General features: G+C 41.8%; 1 protein-coding gene across 1 annotated transcript in view; it reads left to right on the top strand.

The window, feature by feature from the left end:
- The window catches only part of MTMR3 (myotubularin related protein 3), a gene marked incomplete at both ends in the record, with an annotated part of 70,691 nt that overhangs the window by 22,837 nt on the left and 25,097 nt on the right, over window positions 1-22,757 (top strand). Inside the window, 6 exons of the mRNA XM_079543707.1 lie at window positions 7,661-7,738; window positions 8,125-8,214; window positions 9,452-9,568; window positions 12,803-12,835; window positions 16,686-16,768; window positions 19,014-19,180. Of these exons, the coding sequence (XP_079399833.1) occupies window positions 7,661-7,738; window positions 8,125-8,214; window positions 9,452-9,568; window positions 12,803-12,835; window positions 16,686-16,768; window positions 19,014-19,180 (568 nt within the window). The remainder of the gene's footprint in view (window positions 1-7,660; window positions 7,739-8,124; window positions 8,215-9,451; window positions 9,569-12,802; window positions 12,836-16,685; window positions 16,769-19,013; window positions 19,181-22,757) is intronic.

Raw genomic sequence — 22,757 nt, 5'->3', positions numbered from 1 at the left:
TGTGCTAAGGAACAGGAGCAAAGTACTGCTAGGAACAGGGTTAAGGAAGGAGGGGGGGAAAAACTAATTTGTACTGGGAAGCATATGTAAGGGAAGAGAGTAAGAGCAGCCTATAGACAAAATGCAGGCTGAAGCTAAGCAGAAAATGAACAAAAGCAACAACCTGTTGGGTGTGTGGTGTGGTGCAAGAGGAAATGGAGGCAGAGGGGAGCTAGGTTTGGTGGGAACGGAGTGCAGAACGTTAAACAGAAATGGAGAACTTCTACCAGAAGCCACACTTGCATAATATGGTTGTGACATTGCACAGCCAAAGCAGAACTGCAGTGTTTCAGCAGAGAGGTGGGAGGTGGGGGGTACCTGCAGAATTGTCATTGCACTGGATGCCTGAGGTCATACCTTGTTTTGTTCCTGCTGGGTGCATCCCTTCTGTGAAGAAACCAAAGTGACAGCTGTCCTATCTTAATAAACATTGATTGAAAGTTAAGGGTTTTTTTTTTCACAACTATTTGTCACTATTTTGTTTAAATAAATGTAAAGAACCACCCTGTCATGGACTTGGGGTATTATTTCCATTGGAGGTCATGTAGTCGTACACCCAGCTCAGAGCAGGGCCAGCTGTGGAGCTGAGTCAGGTTGCCCAAGGGTCAGTGAGTTGGGAATGTCTCCAAGGGTGGGAGTTTGAGAGTTTTGTTGCGCTGTTCAGAATGTTTTATCTTTTATTATGTCACTTGTTTCTCACTATTGTTGTGTGGTTGCTGTTTCATCCACCTCCTCTGCTTCTGTGTAGAACCGTCCAAGAGGAAAAGAAAAAAGAGCTGTGTGAATGTGCACATCTCCCATTTTGTTTACATAATGGCCAAGATCCTGAAACAACCAACAGAGCAGGATCCTGCGAGGATGGTTTCCAGTGAAAGCTCAGGTGTTGCGGTTCAGGTCGCCTTAAGCACCACAGCCAGATCGCAGAATTGCTTCTTTCCAACTTCACTGACTCTAGTTTTCAGTGTGCTTATCCTTACGTAGCCCCATCTGTGTTTAACAAACCCCAACAAACAAACCAGCTGTGAGCACGTGTGGCAGTCTAAGAAAGATGATGTGACACCTCTCCCTTGCTGGACACATCAGGCTCTGTAGGACTTACTGAGGGAAGTGGCTGTGTTCCCTTTTCCATCTTGGAGGCTTTGCTTTCTGTTGTGGATTGGCCATGTGGAGGAAGGGGTGAGGACACACTGCCCTTTATGTGGGGTAGCAAACTTAGATTTGCTTGGTGTTAATTAAGCAGGTACAGCCCAGTGCCTGGGGCTGCTCCTCCCTGCAGTGTTCTGGAGGTGGTGGTAACCTCATAGTAATGTTTCTGCTTACAGCCCCTCTTTTTTCCTTTGCGTTTTGGCTGCGGTTGACTTAGGAAGTGATAACATTTGAGGTCCTTATCTGTGCCTTGCAGGAGGAATGCTAGTGGGCATGTCACTGCCTTCTGAATGCTGGCACAAATGAGGTGGAATTATTAACACTTACATTGGAACAGTTTCTCCTGTTTCTAAGCTTCTCTACAAAACTCTTGAGACCAAGTGGTTTCTTGCAAACCTCATTAAATTCAATAAAAAGTGTGTTGCAGATTTTGTGCATTTTTTTCTTGGACCTAAAGCATACAAAATACATCCACATCCTGCTGCTCTAAATGTCTTGCCTATTTAAAACCATGGACGTGGCCAGAACAGTCTCTCTGAAGAGACATTCATGAGTTGCATGGTTTGCCTCCATAGGTTTTTTTGTTTAAGGAACTAGTTAAGTGTTGCCAACAAAGGTGACTTTGTACAGCCAAGCAGTTGTAGGGTTGAGCTTGTTGTAGGACCAGCCTGATAGCTGAAAGTAAGACAGCTTCCTTTGTGCTTCCTGAGCCATGGTTAATTGGCAGGCCACAAAGCTGCTGGAATTGCAGTTTAGGTTGCTGGTTGTGAGCTGCAGGCAGCCAAGCAATGCTTTTAGAGATTATCACATAAAATTATTGTTCCTGATGAGCTGTAGCTTTTCATAGCTGGTTCACACAGGGGAGCGGTCTTTCATTGCTTTGGTTGCTCACATGCATTAGGAATCGGTTGGTCTTTGTCTGGAGCTTTGATTTGAGGGTCAGGATGTGTTTGTGTAGAGCTCTGCATCCCGTGTGACTCTCGCTGTTGAGCGGCCGCTTGGATGCGGTGGAAGAGCTCTGAATCCCTGCTGAAGTGACTGTGTATGAGCGAAGCACATCCAGTGTTTAATAGCCTTTTGGACAAATGTACATTTGCCAGTTAATGCTTAAATTTATTTTATTTCTCTTGAGGTAGTAATTGTTCTCGCAGCAGGTGTGGAATGTCGTGAATTATGGGGCTGCTTGTAATGAGTGCTGGTGCACGAGCGTTGCTGGTCGCCTTGGTGTTTCTGTAGCTTTGCCCACAAGTATCTGGGCAATAACCACAGTATGGAGGGAGGTCTTTGGGGTGAAGGGACACTGACTTCAGTGTAAAATTAAATCGCTTTTAATAATCTGTACTGAAAGGATTGGATCTCTTACAAAAGAGCTCCTTAGTAACTCATGTTTGCATGTAACTCATTTGTGGTGGTGGTTTGCTACCAGTGTAGCTGCTAAGTTTCTTGTCTAAGCTGCTGGCAGTTTAAAATTGCTGTTCCAACTGAAGGTTTCTGTGTTAAAGTAGCATCTTTTTATTTGCAGTTGCCAATGTGAAGTATTGGAAGAGTAACGCCTGAAACTGTCTGGGGCACAGAGGACTCTTTTAGCATCTCTCCTTTGGTAAGCTGATCCCATTGTTCTGGTAAGACAAGCTACCTGTTGGCTGTGACTGATTATTCTGAGTGAAAACATTTTCTGAGATGCTAGATGAGCATATGTGTACTTTGCTGAGTGGGTATTTGCAGTGTGCAATTAAAAGAAATAATAACTCCTCTAGTTCTGCTGGATGTCTTCAACTATGGTTCTTTGTCTGCCCCTCCTTTGCTGAGTTACTGGTTACTGCACCAGTAAATACTTCACAAAGCTGCTCAGTGACTTGTGTGCAGTGCCAAGGCAGAGGTGAAGTCCTGCTGTCAGGCATTGAAATGTGGGAAGCAAGCATTTGCCCTTATCTCAGATAATTTTCTTCCTCCTCCTGTGGAAAGGAAGGAGTGTTTCCACTTTGTAAACAGAGGCATCTTTTGCCAAAACCAGGTCACATTCTTGAATATTTCGCCCTCCAACTTTCTAATGCTTCTTTGTCAAAACCTTTGCATTTTCTGTCTGGAGCTTTAGGAGGACAGCAGTGATGCAGTGAGTAAATAGCTCTGGTTTGGGACTGAGGGTCAACTCCATTTTGTTCATAGGAAAAGAGATGGAATTTAGTGTCTGGAAGGTGACATCTAGGGAAGAAAGTTACTTGTTTTGTACTATTTTTTTTCTGATTTTCCTTGCTTATAGCAATATGTTAGTCAAACTGTATTTAAATGCATGTTGATGTAAATGATCTTTCTTTATTTCGTCTTTTTGTTTCGAATTGCTGGTAAACATGTGATTATTGCCAGTGCTAATTATGCATATAATTTAGACCTGAGGCACGTCTTAATCAGAGGTAATGAAGATGTTCCCATTCTGGTTGGATAATCAGAGGTTGCAGCCTTTACCAATCGTTTGTCCTTTCAAGAGGAACACGAGGGTGGAGGATTAAGCAGAGCGACCCCTGTTTGCTGTGATGGGGCTCTCCAGTTCTGCACTGCATACATGGAGAACATCATCAACTGTTTGGGCTGCGAGCTTTAAGTTGTTGTGTCTGACAATAAAAACAAATCTCACTACACTGTTTATAAGGTAATACTTGTATGTGATCCTGTATGGAATTGGAAGCCTGAATCCAAGGGTGCCTGTGAGGAAATTGTTTTTGTGGTTAGTTAGACATTTCCATTTCATTTTTGGGAATGTCTCCCTTTTGCTCACTGCTGTGATCATGAGACCAAGAAGTACTGGCATGATGGGAAAGGTGTTATTGCATTTAGAATGTTCAGTTTCCATCCAATCTATGAAATCCATTCTCATAAGGCAGTACTCCCTGCTGGTTTTGTCTGCAGTTTTTATAACTGCAGCACTCTGGTTGCTGAAGCTTTGCACCAACACCTCTCAGCAGTGTGAATGTGCAGCCTGTGTTCATCTTACAAACAGCTTTATAAGTTCTTGTGCCATTTATCTTGGCAGCATCACGGTTTATTTCTGATAATCCTGATTAAAGCTAAAACCAACATTTTTTTTCCGCGCTGCTTTCCCAAAATTCACCTCAAAAGGTCTGATTCTGCATGCATGTGAAACCACCATAGCATGAATAGAAGCTGTTTTGCAGCTGAGTGCAGTAATTAGAACAAGAACCTTGTTCTGTTGTAATTTGAATAGTCCCTGCCTGTTCGTGATGGACTTCAGGGTCACAGCTGGATGAGGGAGTTCTTTCTCTAAGCTGCCCTGAACACGTACATGGTTGTACAGTTAGCTTCTAAAATAATTGTATCTAATCAAATGGAAGTGTCAAAGAACAGCTTTGTTTACATCAGGGTGTCTAGTATGCTGAACCTTTTCATCAGTGATACTCAGCGTACTTTAAATTTGTTATCAAGTTCACCTTTTAATTAGATTCCTATTCCTTTGCTAATTGTACTGGCGGGAATTTCCCGAATTCCTATTTTATTATGATCAGAAGGCTTTATTGATGGTGCTTAAAGCTTTCTTGTAGTTACACCTCCGCTGTCTGGATGGATCCATCTGGAGATGTGGGTTTTTAATGACTTCACCAATGGCTGCTGTTCTGGAGGAGTCTTCATTGCTCTTCCATCAGGCTGTAGAGCTGAGTGTGTAAGCTTATTATTTTAAGGGTGAGAAGGAGATATGTTTAAATCTTAGCTCTAAACCCATCTTCTACATTGTTAGTCTGCATTATAGCAAGAGAACGAGCTCTGAAGTTACTGCAATCTTTGTTGTGACTTAGCCACCATCATTTTGTGTCTGATGGAACAGGAGCCCATTTCTGACAGCTCGGAGCTCAAGGGCAGTGCTGCATCACACAGTGTGAGAGAACCCAAGGCTCAAAGGTGAAGCCAGCTGTGGCTGAGGAGTGGCTCAGCCCCTCCTTTCGCGGAATCTTCAAGTCACGAGTGGCTGTTTTTTTGGGAGATAAGCTTAGCAAAGCGTAACATATGTGAAGAACCACGTCATGTCGGAGCTGAGCACAAACACTTGTTTTGAATACAGGGGGTGCAATTTTGTGGTCTGTATTAGCTGTGAAAAGGTTGGGATTTTTAAGTCCAACACGAACATAGTTTCACAGTGAATAAATCATTTTACTGTATTGTACACAGTATATTTTTTTATTAAGTGTTATCTCTAACTATTTAAACTCCTCGTGTATCTTATTTTAGAACATGTTCACTTTTGAAATGTCCCATAACACCACTACTTTATTTCCTTGTACTGTAGAGAACATCCAGGGGGTTTCACTGTCTGCTGCTATGATGCAGGATGGCCTCCCATCAGGACTCCATCAGGTTTTGCTTATTAGTACCTGGAGCAATACAGTATTAACAGAAGTATTCAAAATCAGAAACTGGAGAGTTCCAGTTTTTTCCACCTATCTCCAACAGGGTTGCTTTGAGTTTTTGTTCAGAGATTTACCAAAGTAGAAGTAATGGCTGCAAGATTGGATACTCCCAGCTTAACACCGTGCCACAGCCCCGTTCCCAGCTCAGAAACACCTTCTGCAAGCTGTGGAATTCTGAGTGTGGGATTAAGAACCTGTGTGTGAGCCTCTGTGAGTTACTTCTTGGCTACTCTGGGGACATGAAGGCTTTGGGGACACATTTTTCATCCATTTGAGATTTCTTATTTACACAGTGGGACGTTCTAATTTCGTGCTATGCACATCTGCTGCTCCTTCTCCCTTTGCTGACGTTGTGCACAGGGTGCAGGGTGCAGTCAGCACTTCCTGCAGAGCTGTCATGTTGGTGAGCCCATGGGTGCCAAGTGGTTTTGTGTCAAATGTTGCACTGGTAACTTCAAATATATTTAGAAGTGGGGTGACATGAAGTGAGAACAGACTGAACTTGCTGAAACATTGAACTCCTTAATCTTTTATTTGATGTAAACAGCCAAAACTTTGAAATACTGTATTAATTCTTTAAACACACAATGAAACAAACCAGAAAAACACTGATAAAAAGAAGCAGACGAATGGGTTAAGTATAAGATGATACAATGTCTATCAGCCTGGAAGCTAAAGCTTTCTATCCACAGAGTGAATACTGTGAGGGCAGAATACAGTTCCAGGTGATCACACTCTATTGTAAATATCTATCATCCTGAACACACAAGGAACCGTGAAGAAAGGCCAAAAAAGGTGCAACTTAAATTGCTAATTACTAGCAAGTGTACTGATGAAAGAAATGAAACTATGCAGCTAAAGCTTCCACTGATGTAAGCAGCTGAACTGCAATTTTAAAGTTCAAAAATAATTTCAATGTTTCTTATATGCAGGCCGGACTCGAGAGACACAGATGAGACCCTTGATGCTCCCAAGGATCTGATTGTTTACTGATCCATTGAGCTCTATCAAATTAAGAACGCCTTAATAAGCAGTTCCAAAATGAAAAGAACAACTACCAGGAGTCAGACCTGTCTTCCAATTGCTTCTCTATATTTTCAGGAGAGCTGTCTTGTCCCACTGGATTGTATCAAGAAATTCACAGCAGCCTGATGCCTCCCTGCTTCTGAGAATTCAAACAGGCACTTCCTGGCACCTGCCTGCCTTTTAAAAGTCTTCCCACTGGCTTCCAAACTTTTACAGACATGAATTTTGGTTATATTTTGGTGAATTAAAAAGCTTGATAGATTAGAACAGATCTTAAAATCCAAATAGTAACTGCTGTAGTCACCAAGTTCCTTGTAGGATCGATGGCATTAACTTCAAGGCTGTCTGTTCCTCAGTATTTTCAGGCAGTCTCCAGGTTTTAAGAGATGGGGGGGTGGGTTGTTAAATAGTGGGGAGAGCAAGGCACAAGTACATGGGGAGTTGGAGCTCCTGGAAGGGGATGTGTAAGAAAATGTCTGTTTTGGTGCATCTTTGAATGTAGGAAGTAAGGCATTACTGTAAAACAAGGAATTCTATCTGTCAAAGAACCCACGTATGAACGGTGATTTGTATGCTGTAATTGAAACAGAATTGCTTAAGGAGAATCTGACAACCTGTATTGGACATCACATGAAATTCTGTGATTCTGTAAACGATCACAGCGATTCCTGCAGTTTTATAACCTGTCTGTTTATGCATCACCATCTGCAAGTGGCTTGGGAGAAAATTCAGGGTGATGTAGACAGAAACATGTCTTAATTTCAGTGACATCAATCGAGTGCTGTAAGTACTGCTGTTGGGCTGCTACGTTTCCAGCAGCAAACTCAAAGGTGATTTTTTCAGTATGGATGGAAGGAGCCAGACAAGTTTAGAAACAATTTTGTGTCTCAGGAGAGTCAGTTGATATGGATTTCAGCTTTTCCTAATTACTACTTGCTTCTGATTTTCTAATAGCTGAATTCTCAGCTTTACAAATGCATTTGTTTTCATTTGCCAAAGCAAAATTAATTTGTTACACTTCTCTTGTTTTTCAGATTTTAATAAGTGAAGACGAGCCTCAAAGTATTGTGAGTAAAGACGAGGATTTCTCCTCCTACCCAGGGCCTGTCATGGTAAGCAAAAGTGTTCTATCAAGAGCCTCTATAGGCTGAAATCTAAAAAAGCATTAGGAAATTGATACTTACATGTGGGACTGTTGGATCTGAAGTGTACTGTTAGAGTAGCCTATGCTAATGCTTTTTTTCCGCCCTGCTACCCATACAAGGCTTTCTTCTTCATGACTGGTAATTGGGCTGCAGGAAGGAAATCAGTTTCTAATGTATTTAGTTGTCTGTGTGCTCCTCTTTGGAAGTGTGGTAACTTCAGTAAGGTACTGAAATCTGTGTTCTCTAAACAGTCCATTGTCTCTGACCTTTCCTTGGTCATTGATAGCTTGCTGTGTGGTGAGGGGGGCATTAAGTGACAGTGCTGAGGTTAACTGTAAAGCTTTGTTTTTCAGGATGAAGAGACTCAGCACAGCCTTGAATGCATCCAAGCTAATCAGATTTTTCCCAGGAAGCAGCTGATCCGAGAGGATGAGAACCTTCAGGTAATCACCATGCTTCTCCTTGCCAGCTGAGATCACAGTGGCCCTTGTTGAGCCGTGTATTTGTGGAATGTTCTGTGAATCAGCACAGTAATGGGAGCAAATAGCAGTAATGGGAAAAACACTTCCTGTGCAAATGCTCCAAATATTGGATGGAACAGAGAGCTTGTGCATTACATTGCAGAAGTTTCCTTAGTACTTGAAAAGCATAGCCACGTACCCGTGTTGTGATTTCAAGTGCTTTTTCCTGCACTGAGAATTTAATAATAATCCCTTTTTATCAGTGTTAGGAAAGTTTTTATTTCATAGTTGAGAGCTGTGTTCCAACCTCTGCCCCAACAAGAACAAAACCTAAGCAAACAAATAGCAAAAGCACCTCACGCTGCTGCTTGGGTTCTCTACCATTGCTTCCTGTTGCAGAGAAGCCAGGAGTCTTATGTAGCACAAAGTAGATTTTTTGTTTGGTTTTTGATTTTTCTGAACTTCAGGTGAAATCAATTTAATTCAGATGATTTAACCATATAGATCTCATTCTGTTAACTGAAGAGCTAGTGTGTTTCATGGTAATAGAAAATATTTTAACTGCCTTAAGCTGCTGTAAAACCAGGTTAGTTTCAAGTTGGGCGTTGGCATGCCTTTCACTCAACTCAGATGAACTGTGCTTAAATCTTATTTTTACTTAAACAACTGCGGTTTTTATGTGCAGCAGAAAGTTGCAGGTATAGTTTCGTTCCAACTTCTAAAGCAGCAGCATGTCAAGCATTTTCATATTAGCAGTGGAAAATGAGAGTCAGAATTATGATTTGATTGATTGCCTTGCACTGTGTAGCAGTCAAGTTTCCAGTCTGAAATGCTTAGTGGGTGCTGGGGTGGCTGCAGCGTAGAAGGTTATGCATGATTTATGCTTTGCCTAATTTAGGATGGATTTAATAACGAGATGGAAATGTCACTTTCTATTAAGTAAGGAGCAAGAGCATAAATCACAGTGTTGGACTGCTTGCCAATTTTTTCATAAAAATGCAGTCTTTTTACTGACTGAGCGCATACAACTCGGGCAAGCTGTGAGAAATTGGGGCATTGTTTAAAAAAAGGCTGCAGGTCTTTATTTTAATAATAGTTAGACTGGGTTCTCAGGGGTGTTTCATTTTGCACTGTTGTTATTGTGTGTTTGAGTGGATGCTCACAGGAGGGATGTGTTTTGATAAACGCTTTCTAAAAGACTTCTCCTGCCGTTCTGAAGGTCCCGTTCATTGAACTTCATGGTGAGAGCACAGAGTATGTAGGACGAGCAGAGGATGCCATCATTGCACTTTCTAATTACAGACTTCACATCAAATTCAAGGAGTCTGTTGTGAACGTAAGTGTTATTGTGCTGCTACAGCAATGCAGGTATTTTGAACTCAATCCAAAGAAGAGAATTAGATGAAAATACAGTGATCTTCCCTTTTCTCGTTTGAGGTAATGAATAATCTCCTTATTGTGTTCAAATCATGTTTTTAACACAGTAGAAAGGTGTACTTGGAATTCAGAAGATTACTCAGCACCTCTGAAAGCACGGCTTTGTAATTCACATCTGCTTTCTCTTCCCTGTACAGGTGGCTGTCAGCCATACCTGCTGCCTAAGTTCTGTATGCACTTGGTGGACAAACAAGCAGGGTCCTCCAGAGGGCTGTTTGCAGAATCTAAGCCAAGTTCATGGCTTGCTTGGAGTAGCTTCTGAAATTTGATACCTGAAGTTGAATAGTGTCAATAGCGTCACAGATATGAGAGACTTGTGAATTTTACCTTGTTTTCAGATTCCTGTGCATTTCTTAATAGAACTGTACGTCCATTCTTAAGAACTGTTACATATCACAGAATCACAGAATTGTAGGGGTTGGAAGGGACCTCCAGAGATCATCGAGTCCAACCATCTGCCAAAGCAGGTTCCCTACAGCAGGTCGCACAGGTCGGCATCCAGGCAGGTCTTGAACATCTCCAGAGAAGGAGACTCCACCACCTCCCTGGGCAGCCTGTTCCAGTGCTCCGTCACCTCACTGTACAGAAGTTCTTGCGCACATTGGTGCAGAACTTCCTATGCTGCAGTTTCCAGCCGTTTCCCCTTGTCCTGTCTCCACTCACCACTGAAAACAGTCTGGCCTCGCCATTCTGCCCCCACACCTTAGATATTTATAGACCTGGATCAGGTCCCCTCTCAGTCTTCTTTTCTGAAGGCTGAACAGACCCAGTTCACTCAGCCTTTCCTCATAGCAGAGATGCTCCAGGCCCTTCACCATCTTCGTGGCCCTCCGAAGGATCATAGAGCTCCTGAGGATCATAGAAATAGATTTTATGTGAAAATGAATTCAGTGAGCATTGTGTAATCCCTCAGTATGATGCTGACATGTTCCTGTCTTACAGGTTATAATACAACTTGTAAACTTTGTAGAATTCACTGGGACATTATACATGGCACAGAAGTGTTTTTGCAAACATTTGATGAAACCAGCAAGATAGGTTCAAACAACCTGGACATGTTTTCCCCCTCCCATCAGGATGGGTTTTTCACCAGTTCTTTAGTTCAAGACCACTCCTGCCTCTGGTAGTGGTGAATAGTTGCCAGGTGTCAGTATTGAATTACTGAGTTAAGTGTGGAAACCAGAACTGCTGGATGTTGTTCTAAAGCTGACCAAAGCAAGGGCAGCAGGAAAGAAGGCAGGTGCCTGTCATGTGCTGCACTGAGACATGTGCATCCTAGTGGTGTGCAACACCGCTGAGGTCTCCTGTGCACGTAACTGGTAGAACTTTTGATGTTGTCTCAATCTTAACTTTAACTTGTTCTTTGATTGTTTCCAGAGCCAAATGTTTAGTTCTGTAAAAAAAATGTTTACTAATTATTTAAATCTTCACTGTTTTGCATTGTCTCTAATCCTATGGCTCTGTTCTTTAGGCTTATATGTGCCCCTCATAGTTCTTAATCACATTAAGTGCCCTTTGAGTTCATGAGCTCTCAATATGGGATGCAAGGCACGTCTGCTGGGCTAGTGAATGTCTGCATACAGCACCAAGTGCTACAATTCTTGGTGTGTGCTTTATTCCAACAAACCAAGGTATAATTTCTCAACATGGCAGTTATTCAAAATGCTGGCAGAACATTTCTGAAGGCAAAAATTAAACTGGAAATCTAAGGGCTCTTGTCTTTTTTTGCTGACCGAACAAGGAAGATAGTTTGTGTGTGCATGAAGAATAACGTTGCTTTCCATTTCTTATTGTGTGGTTCAGGAATATAATGTGGGACTCAGTCTGTGCATGGGAATGGCAGCCAAGGTTCAGCCAGGTGCTCGTGGCTCAACTGCACTCCGGCCACTGCTTCCCACTGAGCTGTTGGCAACAGCAGGAGGATGTGTCAGGAGGAACGTGTGTTGTAGGAGTCCTTTGTGGTAGAAACATGAATTTGAAGGCTGAATTTTCTCTATTACTGTGGTATTTAGTGCTAGATTTGTTTGTTTTTATTTGATTTGGAGTCTGAATGTTGTGGCAGAGGAAGGGACTGAATGTGTAACAGGAGGTAGCTGAGAGCTGAGAAACAAGAGTAGCTCTTGCAATTGGGAGTTTGTCCTTAGGAATGCCAGGAAATGGCTGAGTTACTTTATTAGAGAAGGCACTAATCGTGCACTGATGTATCAGTCCTTAGGATAACTGGAAAATAATTTTGAAGAGTAACCAATTAAATATTTATGAGCAGTAACAAAAATTGATGTTTTCTTAAATAAAGTATTATTTGAAGTTAGGAAGAAGTACATATAATGGTATAAATATTACCATGCTAATTTTGCTTCACTGACTTTTATCCCTCTTGGTCCATTTGATGTCTCCAAGGTTTGTTAGTCTTTCTTTGGATGTCATCATTAACCAGAAAGATTCAATTAGATACTTCAGGTGGAAGAGTAGAATACGGTTATTTGCTAATTCTCTATGGCCATCACTAAAGACTTATGGTGGATTCTGTAGTATGGGACCAAAGGCAGATAGGGTTTGGAACACCTGTAAGGATGAAGGGTGTTAGCAGTAATTAGGAACCACATTTAAATTGCTGAAGTTTGGAATAATAAGCACTTTTGTTACTGTTGATGGAATGGTGATTTTCTAAAGAAATTCTTCACTGAGGAATCTCTGATTGTGTTCATCTTGATTTTTGTAGTGGTTTTGTATCACGAGCTCTTCAGAAAACTTCTACAAGAAGACCTTTTAGGGAAAAGGGAAGTTTCCTTAGGTTGGGATTGTTTTATCTTCTTTCAATCATGTTTGTAAGAGTCAATATCCTAAGATCAGGCTTACTGTCAGCCTTCCCACCTCAGCAGAGAGAAGCATTTGTGTGTATGAATGAGGATTCTTAGTGTCTGGATTATGGTGCTGTTAAAATGAACGCCTTTGCAGCTGTTCCATACAGGCATCTCCTCTCGAAGTAGATGGAGTGTTCCTGTGTGCTAGCTCTAGAAATGATCCTCCAGGGAATGCAAAACTGCCTGGAGGAAATGGAATCCAGTTAAAAACAGGTTCCCAGTCTTTTTTTTTGTCCCTCACTGTTCTCTTTTTGTTTACAATTCAATAGACTGGCTGTCCAAACGATGCTTGTGAAACCTCAGTAAGTAGCACAATGTTGCTAGATCACTTGCTGCACCTGTACTTGAAAGTAAATACAATTAAATGTTGATAATGCTCACACTGCAACACTGCAGAAAAGAATTGTATGCCTGAGTCCTTTCCATGGATAGTTTCCTAGAGCTGAGCAGTAACAGGAATGTGGTGTTTTAAATGCAAAAACAAAAGATCCCTTAGACCATGCATAAATTGAAGGGATTACGGCATTAAAAAGCATTGACTTGCATTTATCCACAGGATGAAAATGCAGACACAACAGTGATATCTCAGTGCACATGAGAGGTTTGGTTCCCAGGCTGATCTCTGTTGATTGGCTTTCCTTAAGAAAATTTCAAACTTTGCAGCTGGAATTTGTCTGATCATTGCTCTCGATGTAAGCTCATTGCATTTATGGGAGAATTAAAATATTAGAGTAGTTTATGAAACCATGGGTTTGAATGCAGCCTCTTTCAAATAGAGGATTTTGGACACAGGAGAAGAAAAAAATCATACTAGCAAGATGGAGGCTTTCAGTCTTGGGATCACATGAGTTTTTGTGTGAGCTTCCCCTTGCTTTTTAGTGGAAAAATGATTTGTTTGGTTCCTTTCCAGACTTACGTGAGTATTATAGCTGTGCTGCATCTGTGCTTAGTCCTCATGTCGATCCCAGGTCCTCCAATTGTGTGTTGGTCCTGAAAGCAAAAAAGGGGGCTAAATGATTACCTGTAAGATGAGTCTAAGCTGTAGTGTAGGTGTAATTAAAAGCAAAATTTGATGTGGGTACTCCTTGCAAGGCCTGTGAGCAATATTAGGGCTGGAAGGATTTGAACTCCTCCACCTGTGAGAGTCCTCTAAGGCCTTCTGAGCTGATCTTGCAGCGTCTGTACCTCCATGTGCTGTATTCTCCTGTGTTCCAGGACATAGAGCACATAGCTTTGACCTCATACTATGTAAAGTAACCAACATGTAACGTAACCCTAACATTACTTCAGGCTCAGGAGCAGGAAAACAAGAAAGTACTAATTACAGCTCAGGGCCTCTGAGTTACACATGGCATCCAGGAGAGTCTGAGGCCAAGTGGTGTGCAGGGTACAGAACAGCATCGTCAGTGTAGGGATCTGTCTTAAAACAGCCTGGACACACTCCAGTACTGCTCGGCGTCGTGCTCACGGCCTGAGCCAGGAGATGGGTTGTTTCAGCAGTGTAAACATCACTTTTCTTTTTCTGGGTCTGGAGGTATATTTCTCTAAATATATTTTGTACTGCGGTGAGGTGACGGCTCCAGTAAATAAAAATTAAAGGAGAGATGACTTCCAGAAGAAAATGGTTGAGTTGTAAGATGTTTCTGTTTAAAAAGAGATTGATTTTCAAGAAGAGGAGCACAGGGCTGTAGTGCTCTCTATCATGTGATGTGGCTGGCCTTTGATAACAGTGCATGTTTCTTTGTATAAAGGTGAAAATTACTGCTTCACTGCTTTCTTTAGATGGATGTTAGTGTATGGTGAAGTGCTTGCATATAAAATTGAGGGCTCTTTCAAGAGCAAACTAACTGCACGTGTCTGCCTTGCTGCGTGCTTCAGCCTGAAGCGTGTTAACAGTGGAAATGGAAGAATATCCATGGGAAGGGAGGGGAGGGTGAAGGTGGATAGTGTTAGAGTTTTTTACTGGGCATTGAGATATGTGACAGGAGGGAGTTTGAAGAGGATCAGAGTATAGATCTTTATGACTGGAAAAGAAAGTTTAAAAGACTGGTATGAGGGTAGTCCTAAAGTAAGAAAGAAAGCCAAAGGAGCCATGTGTAGACTGTCAAGAGAATAAAGAATGGCTGTTGAGCAGAGGGAGGATTGAAAAGGAGTAGAACAAAGACTGCTTTGTAAGAGAGGAAATCAGAAATAATGCAGAATGGAAGAATAGTTGGTATGTCATTAGAGTGCAGGTAGGAGGAAGGGGAGCTAGAACAAGGCTGGTGGGAAGAGGGAGCAAGATGGGTGCTGGAAGGAGTGCAATAGAAGAGACCTTGAAAAAGAATAGCAGGTAAAGGAACAACTGACCTATAAAGCATGCTTTCTAGGTCTCGAATCAGGTAGTAGGAGGAGGGTATCTTTCTGTGTTGGTGCCATGTAAGCTGAGGTAGTTTTAAATCATTTATTGATAAATGTGAGACTGTCTGGTCAGGAAGGAAGGCTGGAAGGGTTCTGGTCCAGTCCCTCATTAGACAAATTATCACAGTTTTATCTACCTTGCAAACTAGACTCAAGTTGGAGAAATTGCTGATAAAAATAAGAGCACTGACTGTAGTAACAAAAGTACATCTGATACGCTTGTCTGCAGTGCATTTGAGTAGTTCTTTATGTAGGTATCATCAGCATCTTCAGTGTACCAGTTCTAACTGCTCACTTGTTCCACCAGAGCTGGGTGGTTCTGCAGACAATTTTATCTTAATGACAGCAAATAAAAAGGAGGCTTGGCTGAGGGGTGCATGTTTGGATGCCTGTTGATGTAATTTACTCTAGACTGTCATGTAATTTACTTTAGACTATTGCCAAAACAGTAACAAGACTGAAAGCATGGACTAAAATTCAACTTCCAGCTTTGAATACCCTGACTACTGGGCTGTCCAGTCAGACTTCACCCTGTGTAGGCATCTTTGTGCTCAGAAGGTTTCTTATGGCTCACGTTTCTTAGACGTGTTTCTTCTGCCTCCTATTTTTGATTCCTTTTCTCCTTCCATTCAAATCAGGGAATACTTAAGCTTTGTGATGGCTGAATAGAAGCAGCCTTGGTTCCACACCTCGGATCCTTGGTTGGGAGTGACCTGTGAGGATGTCTGCCCAGAGTCACACAGGCACTGTCAGAGCAGGGTTTAAAGCCATCATGTAAACCGCAGGGCAGAGCTTAAACTGCTGGATCATACCTGGCTGGTGACAAACAGAAGAGCATTTGAATGCTTCTCTGATAGCACTTGTATTCAAGAATCTCAGTGGCAGAGGTTTTGCTGCCTTGTATAATGTTCAATATCATCTCTAATAAGTGTTTCAGACAGTTTTACACTTGGTCTTAAATCCTGTAACTGCGTTTGGAATTTAGACAATTACGTATGAGATACTTGAGTTCTAACTTCTGTCACTTAAGAGGTGACAGAAAAGAATGTAGGTTTGCCTGTCTCGGATAAAAGTCCAAGGCTATTAATGAAAGCCAATATTTTCATTGTGTGGTTTCTTCTCATCTTTAAAGGTATTTGCACGTGCTTCTGCAAGTGACGTGTGCCCTAAAACATCACAAGTTCATATAAGTGCACCTTTAAAAATGAACGTTTCGGCTTTATTACTCTCAATACAGCAGCTTTGATCGCGGGTGTTGATTTACAAGTGCCAAAGGTTTTCCCTAAATAAGACACATAGAATACATCCTATAAGAAGCACGTAGACTGCAGCGGCGTGCTAAGAGGCATCTTGCTCAGCATTTTGTTTCCAACACCAGTAGCTAAAATTACATTTCATAAATCTCTAAATTTGGACCTACAGGAGAGAAGCTTCCATGAGGGAGGAGTTTGTGGGTTTCTGCTGCTTTTTCTGCCTTCACATACGTTACCAGTGCTGCAGTCCTGTCCCTGATAATTTCAGCTATTTTCCTGGTATCCCTTAAGGTTTTTTGGCTGTGCAGCAGTGGAGCTAGAAACATCACTGATCTACGATACTTCAGAGCAGTTGAAGTAGCTATACCTAGTTTCCTTTGCTTTTCTCTCTTTCTTTTCTGTCTCCACGCAGTCCCATTATAAATCCTTGTGAAATATACCAAGAAATTGCAATGTTAATGCCACTTGAAATTAAATCATATTATCTTTTTAATTGCAGGTTCCGTTGCAGCTTATAGAAAGTGTTGAGTGTCGTGATATATTTCAACTTCATTTGACTTGCAAAGACTGCAAGGTTATAAGGTATGACTAGGACAGATGTTGAATGGTGGTCAGTGTACCTTCTGTGTAATGTGAACAGCTGTGATGGTTTAAGGAAGTATTTCTTAATTCATTTGTGCACTTGCTTTCCCCTGAAAGTTTTTCTTCTGTCTGCTTTTGTGTACGATGGGATGGGATTAAGATGTCTGCATCATAGCAGACCCTAAGAAGCTATCTTACTGTATTTGGATTTTAGTTACACAGCTTTTTCTCTGCCTTAGCATGCACTGCTGGACATGAAACTAGATGAAAGCACTGAAACACACGCTTCTTAGAAAAAATGTATTAATCAACATTTGGGACTGAAGAGTGGGGGCTTAAGATACAGGTTTGTGCAGCTCTACATGAAACCTTCCGGCTGGATAGCACCAGCCACCCTGTGTTTTGACAGCTGTCAGAGTGCAGGAGGTATCCTTAAGAAGAAAGTTGGGAAAGAAGGCCTGGAATTAAGGTACAGCCAGGCCTGCAGCCCACCTTGGCTCACAGCAGGTTAAACAGCATCCTGCGGAAGGGAGTGTTAATTTGCTTCTGTCCTTCAGCAGGTCTTCAGCATCTGCCCCTGGAGTCTCTGAGCTTCACTGTTCCCTATTTTGTGCTGGAGAAATTAATTTTGATCTATAAACTTTAATTAACAAGATAGGAACGTTTTTTCTGATTAAATGTTTGCTGGCAGTACCTTTCCTATAATGAAACAAGCCCCAGTCACATCTGAGCACTCAGAATGTTTAACAGGCCAGCTGCTTCTCAAAATGCTGTATTTTGGTGAGGTCTGATTTTACTTCAGAAGTAATATTTAGTTTAATTTGAATTAAATATTTAACTTCCTCTTAACTCGTAGCTCTTGACATTTAAAAAACTCTTCCTCTCTACGTTAATTTAGTTCTCTTCAACTGTACAGTGAATACAAATTATTTGTATTTATGACCTCCTTGATGAATTTTCATTCAAAATTGCAGCTCCTACAACCAGTACTTGATGGCACTAACTGTTGGAAAACCCTGAGATGTGGGGTTGAGAAGCCAAACTTAGAACTTGTGTTATGTTTTCATCAACAAGGCTGTTGGTGTTTTGAACGTTAGGGCTCAAATGAAGATAGTTTTGGAAATGACACGTAATGACTTGAAAAGAATTTGAAAAGTGGGATATTTAGGTGAGATGTGTCTTGTCTGACTGGAGACGTTTAATAGATAATTAAACAGCCTAAGCTAACATTCTGGGCTCACTTTATGGTCAGTGATGAGGAATGAACGCAGCCAGGCTGTACTTCCTCACAGCTATTCCAGGTATGTTTGTAAAGCAGCACAAATTGGACATCTTCTTCCTTCCACTGTGTGACTGTGAGGTATGTACAGGTGGGGATGATAATCCTGCCCTTAGAGAATGCAGACGCTGTCATTAGCGATGAACGTAGCTGAACACAGGCTGAGCTGCATGCAAATGTTTGGTGAATATTTTGTATCACTGCTCTTATTTCCACCCCGTTATTCTGAAGGGGTCAGAAATCCTCATTGAAATAAGCCAATGCCATTTTAATATGCTGCTTTGAGGTGTAGTTTCTCCTGTGCAGGGGATGTTCCTCCTGGCTGTTGATGTTAGTCTGCCAGGTTTGGCAAAGCTCAGATTCAGCAACGTTATTAAGGCCAGCAATGAGAATCTTAGCATACGTGGTAAGGGAAATAATGTGAGATCTCAAATACTGGAGGTTGTCCCCACTGATAAGTAGTACATTGTTAAGTATATTGTTCAGATGGATTTTGCTTCTGTGTCTGATGAAAAATGCATTCTTGCTTGCAGGAACATACTAGATTATAATGAATGCAGTAGTTGTGTGCTTAGTGTCCATCAGAGCAAGGTGCCAAACCATTCTGCTTTTGTAGGAAGGCCGCATCTGAACTCAGTGGTGCTGTCCACCGTTTTAAACGAGGTGTCTGCATAAATGCATTCCTCATTCGTGATGAGTAAGGTGTACCGTTGGCTTATTCCCAGTCACAGAATATTGCTTTCATGTTTAGAGTTCAACTTGAATCCACAAGAATGTATTTCTGTAGGAATATCCAAAGGTTTCATTTTTACTGTCTGTTAGAATATAACAGAAGCAGAACTAAATTACCTGTAAGGTGTTTGCTCTCATTTTTTTGCTTTCATGGATGTTTTCATAGCCTGTCAGATGTTATAATCTGGCATCTGTTACTGAGAATTAACAGATAAATGCTTCTTTCTGTGACAGGTGTCAGTTTTCTACTTTTGAGCAGTGTCAAGATTGGCTTAAGCGTCTGAACAATGCCATCCGCCCTCCTTCCAAGATAGAAGACCTGTTCTCATTTGCCTACCACGCCTGGTGTATGGAGGTGTATGCCAGTGAAAAGGAGCAGCACGGGGATTTGTGTCGGCCAGGTATGAGGAAGCACTTTGGGGTTCAGCACAGATGGTTTGACTGCTGACTGCCTGCTTTCTGCTGAAATCCAGAACACTCCAAAAAAACCCAACCAACCAACAAGCAAACAGAAAACCCACAAAAACAAACAATATCAATATTATGTTTTTTTTTCTATTTAAATGATACCCGATATATTCTGTTCTATCACTGGCACAGGTTGCCCAAGGAGGCTGTGGATGCCCCATCCCTGCAGGCATTCAAGGCCAGGCTGGATGTGGCTCTGGGCAGCCTGGGCTGCTGGTTGGTGACCTGCACACAGCAGGGGTTGGAACTGATGAGCACTGTGCTCCTTTGCAACCCAGGCCATTCTGTGGTTCTATATGGACTCCTTTCACATCAGCTCTTGCACTAACTCAGTGGCTGCAGAGTGTATCTTCACTTGCAGCAAGCGCCTTCAAGGTCTTGCATGTATGGACTTCTGCATGATGTGAAGTTTGTTCTGACTGGACAAATGAGAGATTAGCTCCTACCGTGGCTACTTTGGGTAAAAAAAAGAAACAAACTGTGCAAAACTGTGCAAACTGCACCTCAGTGTTGTGGGGAAGTTCCTGTGGTGATTTAATTTAGGCAGTCACATGTAGTACTGATAACATTTTGTTCACCGTGGTAGTAACTCATTCTAAAACATTTTGTACTGATTATACTCATGTTTTTAGTAATTACTTGCAACAGCCACCTTTAGCATGGATGTTGAGGAGTAGGAGGTAAAAAAGGAAATCTGAGCTGTGAGTTTCACAGCTGCAGCAGTCACCTATTTTTAGTTAAATACCACCTGCACTAGATAGTTAGAGAAGTCCATAAGTAAATAAAAGCTGCAAATTCCACCCCTGGTGGTTATAGCACTTGCTTGAATGTGAGGAAGTCTGTGTTCCAGGCACCCTGCAGTCTGAGCCCCTGTACATTCATACATCTTACGAAAGCAGCTTAATTATCAGAGCTTTGTTAATGGAGGGGAATGGTAGAATGGTGTGACACCTATCACTGGAACTGGTGTGAGGCTTAGCAAAGCCTGCAGTTTTCTTGATGGCTGAGGAAGAGCAGCCAGTAGGTGGCACCCAGGTGGGAGGAGGTGTCCTTTGGTTCTGGTTCTTCTGCACTTCCTGTGCTTCCTTAGCGATTGTTGAAAAAGGTAGAAGAGTCATCAGAGCAGATTTTAAAATTCAGGTCTTTTCCCTAAGTAAACTCATTAGCTGGAAGATAGTAGAAATGTCGGTTTGTTAAGTCTCCTTTGCATACTTTTCAGACAGGCTTCAACCCAACAGTGGGTTGTGCAGAGCAGCATTCACTTTGTGATAAACATTTTTTGTCTTAGAGCTGTATCTATGAAATTGCTCAGTAGTAACTTGTTCTCCTCTGTAGCTTTTTTACTTCTGATGGTAGGTGTTTTTCTCCTATAAAGAATTAAACTATAGTTAAAGTAAGCCAATGGGAATATAGTTAAAAAACGAATCCAAGTCATTGGATTTTCACTTGTTTATTTACATCAAAGCAGCCCAGTATTTGATAGAGATGGATAAAAATACTGAGTTGCTTCAAAGTTCATCGAAGTATCAAGTTCTGGGGAAAAACACATTCTAGAGCACTGTCTGTGTATGTGATGGGAGCTTGAGCTGTGGCTCATGTGATCAATGTTTATAGTTGTAAAGCACACATCCATGGTGTCTGTAGCTTGCTTTCTCTTCAATCTGGAGTTGGTGGGCTGTGCTTAGGAAGTTAGATTGTGCATCTTGGCTCAGAAGGCCTCTCAAAATGTCCCTGTTTCAGGAGGGGCAGACAATGGCAGGGCTGTGGTTTCATTTCCTGGAGAGAGTCTGATTTCTTGATGCGCAGAGCGGCTATGAACCAGAGGGAGAAATCAAACATATTTCATTTTCATCTGCTTCTCTGAAACACATCAGCAGTATGTGGCACTGATGGTTGGAGATACTCCAGTATGCTCATTTGCTACCCAGACTGTTAATTCAGCATGTGCCCTGAGTTTTAGTGGCCATTCCTCACAGCAGCTGATAGTGAAGCCCATCCTCAGTGCATCAAGGGCACGCTGCTCTTCCAATAGAACATTTAGTGACAGAAATAAAAGGCAGTGATAAGGAAGAGCAGGACAGAAGTGGTGGACTGGCCAGAATGTATTGTTCCAGTTTCATTTCTGCACTTGAGAAAGGGTCAGAGGCCTGTCCTCACAGAGAGGACATTTCAGGATGATCTATTCTAGGTGGCTAGCAGATAATAAATTCAAGCTCATGCAGGCAATAAGAGTTTGTGTGAGAAGTGGGAAAATGTTGGCAAGCTCCACTGCAATCGATCTGACAGTAGGAAGGTAAAGCAGAATGCAGTGCCTCCACGTTACTGAGATTGACCATTCTGGAGATTCGCAGCCTGGGAGGCAGAATAATTTCCTTCTTTTTGGAAATTATTTTACCAGTGACATGATGGAAAGCGAGACAGTGATGGTGGCAGTCAGGTCCCTGGTCTTTCCAGTGAGCCTTGAAGGGGTGTTCTCTGTTTGCACACTGTGCCATTCTGCCGTTTCAGCTTTCAAACAGTGTGAGAAAAGCAATCTCAGTAGGCTTACCAAATAGCCTGCGTGTGGTAAAGCACACCTGGAATTGCACAGTGCCATCTTCAGCACATGAACTGAGCTGTAGAAATGAGTGGCATTGTAGCTTTTCTTTCATGGTTAATTAAGTCTTGTGTTTGGGCCATTATCTTCATTCTTTACCTATTTCTCTATATTTATCTCTAATTGCTTGGTAATATCTCAAAAATGCTTCAGCTATGGACCTCTCCATCCCCAGGGACACGTGTGTCTGCACGTGTATCTCATGTGTTTAAAGACATTGAAGGTTTTGTGAAACACGTAAAAGAAAGATGTAATAGTTGAAGCGGTAATTTTCAGTACTTTTTTCTCTCACTTGCTGCCTCAGGATTTTGTGGTAGTCGTTTAAAGAGGCAAGCAATAGAAAGACTTGCAGAATCCTTTTCTTCTACTGGTGCTCAGACATTTGCATCTGCTGTAACGTAGACATTTCATACAAGTTATCTGCTTCTGCACTCTTAAGAACCATTAATTCTCCAGATCTATCAAAATACTTTTTCCTTTCTGTATGTTTTTCAGCTGCATTTTAATAATTTTAAAATTATGTCCAGGAAAAAATGGAGCTCATTCCTTCAATATATTAAACTTCATGGCTGATATTAGTGTCTAACAATCACACATTGGATTCTCATCACCTCTCTGATTTAGGCAGTTTAGAGATGGAAGCCTGAGATGCACATTAACGTACAGAGCTCAGCTGTTTTTCTTACATGAGCCTGCAGAGGCAGGTTGTTTTAGAGAAAAACACTGTTTTATGGATTTGGGCATTTCCAGAGAGCTGATCAGGGGGAGCCAGCAATACAGGCTGAGTTACTTGTGCTTGATACAGGTTTTCAAACAGGGCTATGGAAGGTGGGCAATATTTCTGAAATGTTCTTTCCTCTGTTTAGTGTTTAATGAGCATGGTGTCTTTCTCTGTTTTGGAAGGTAGGAATCTT

This window comes from Tetrao urogallus, assembly GCF_951394365.1.
Source record: "Tetrao urogallus genome assembly, chromosome: 17".
NCBI classification, from domain to species: domain Eukaryota; kingdom Metazoa; phylum Chordata; class Aves; order Galliformes; family Phasianidae; genus Tetrao; species Tetrao urogallus.
This window is presented reverse-complemented; position numbering and strand designations above follow the sequence as displayed.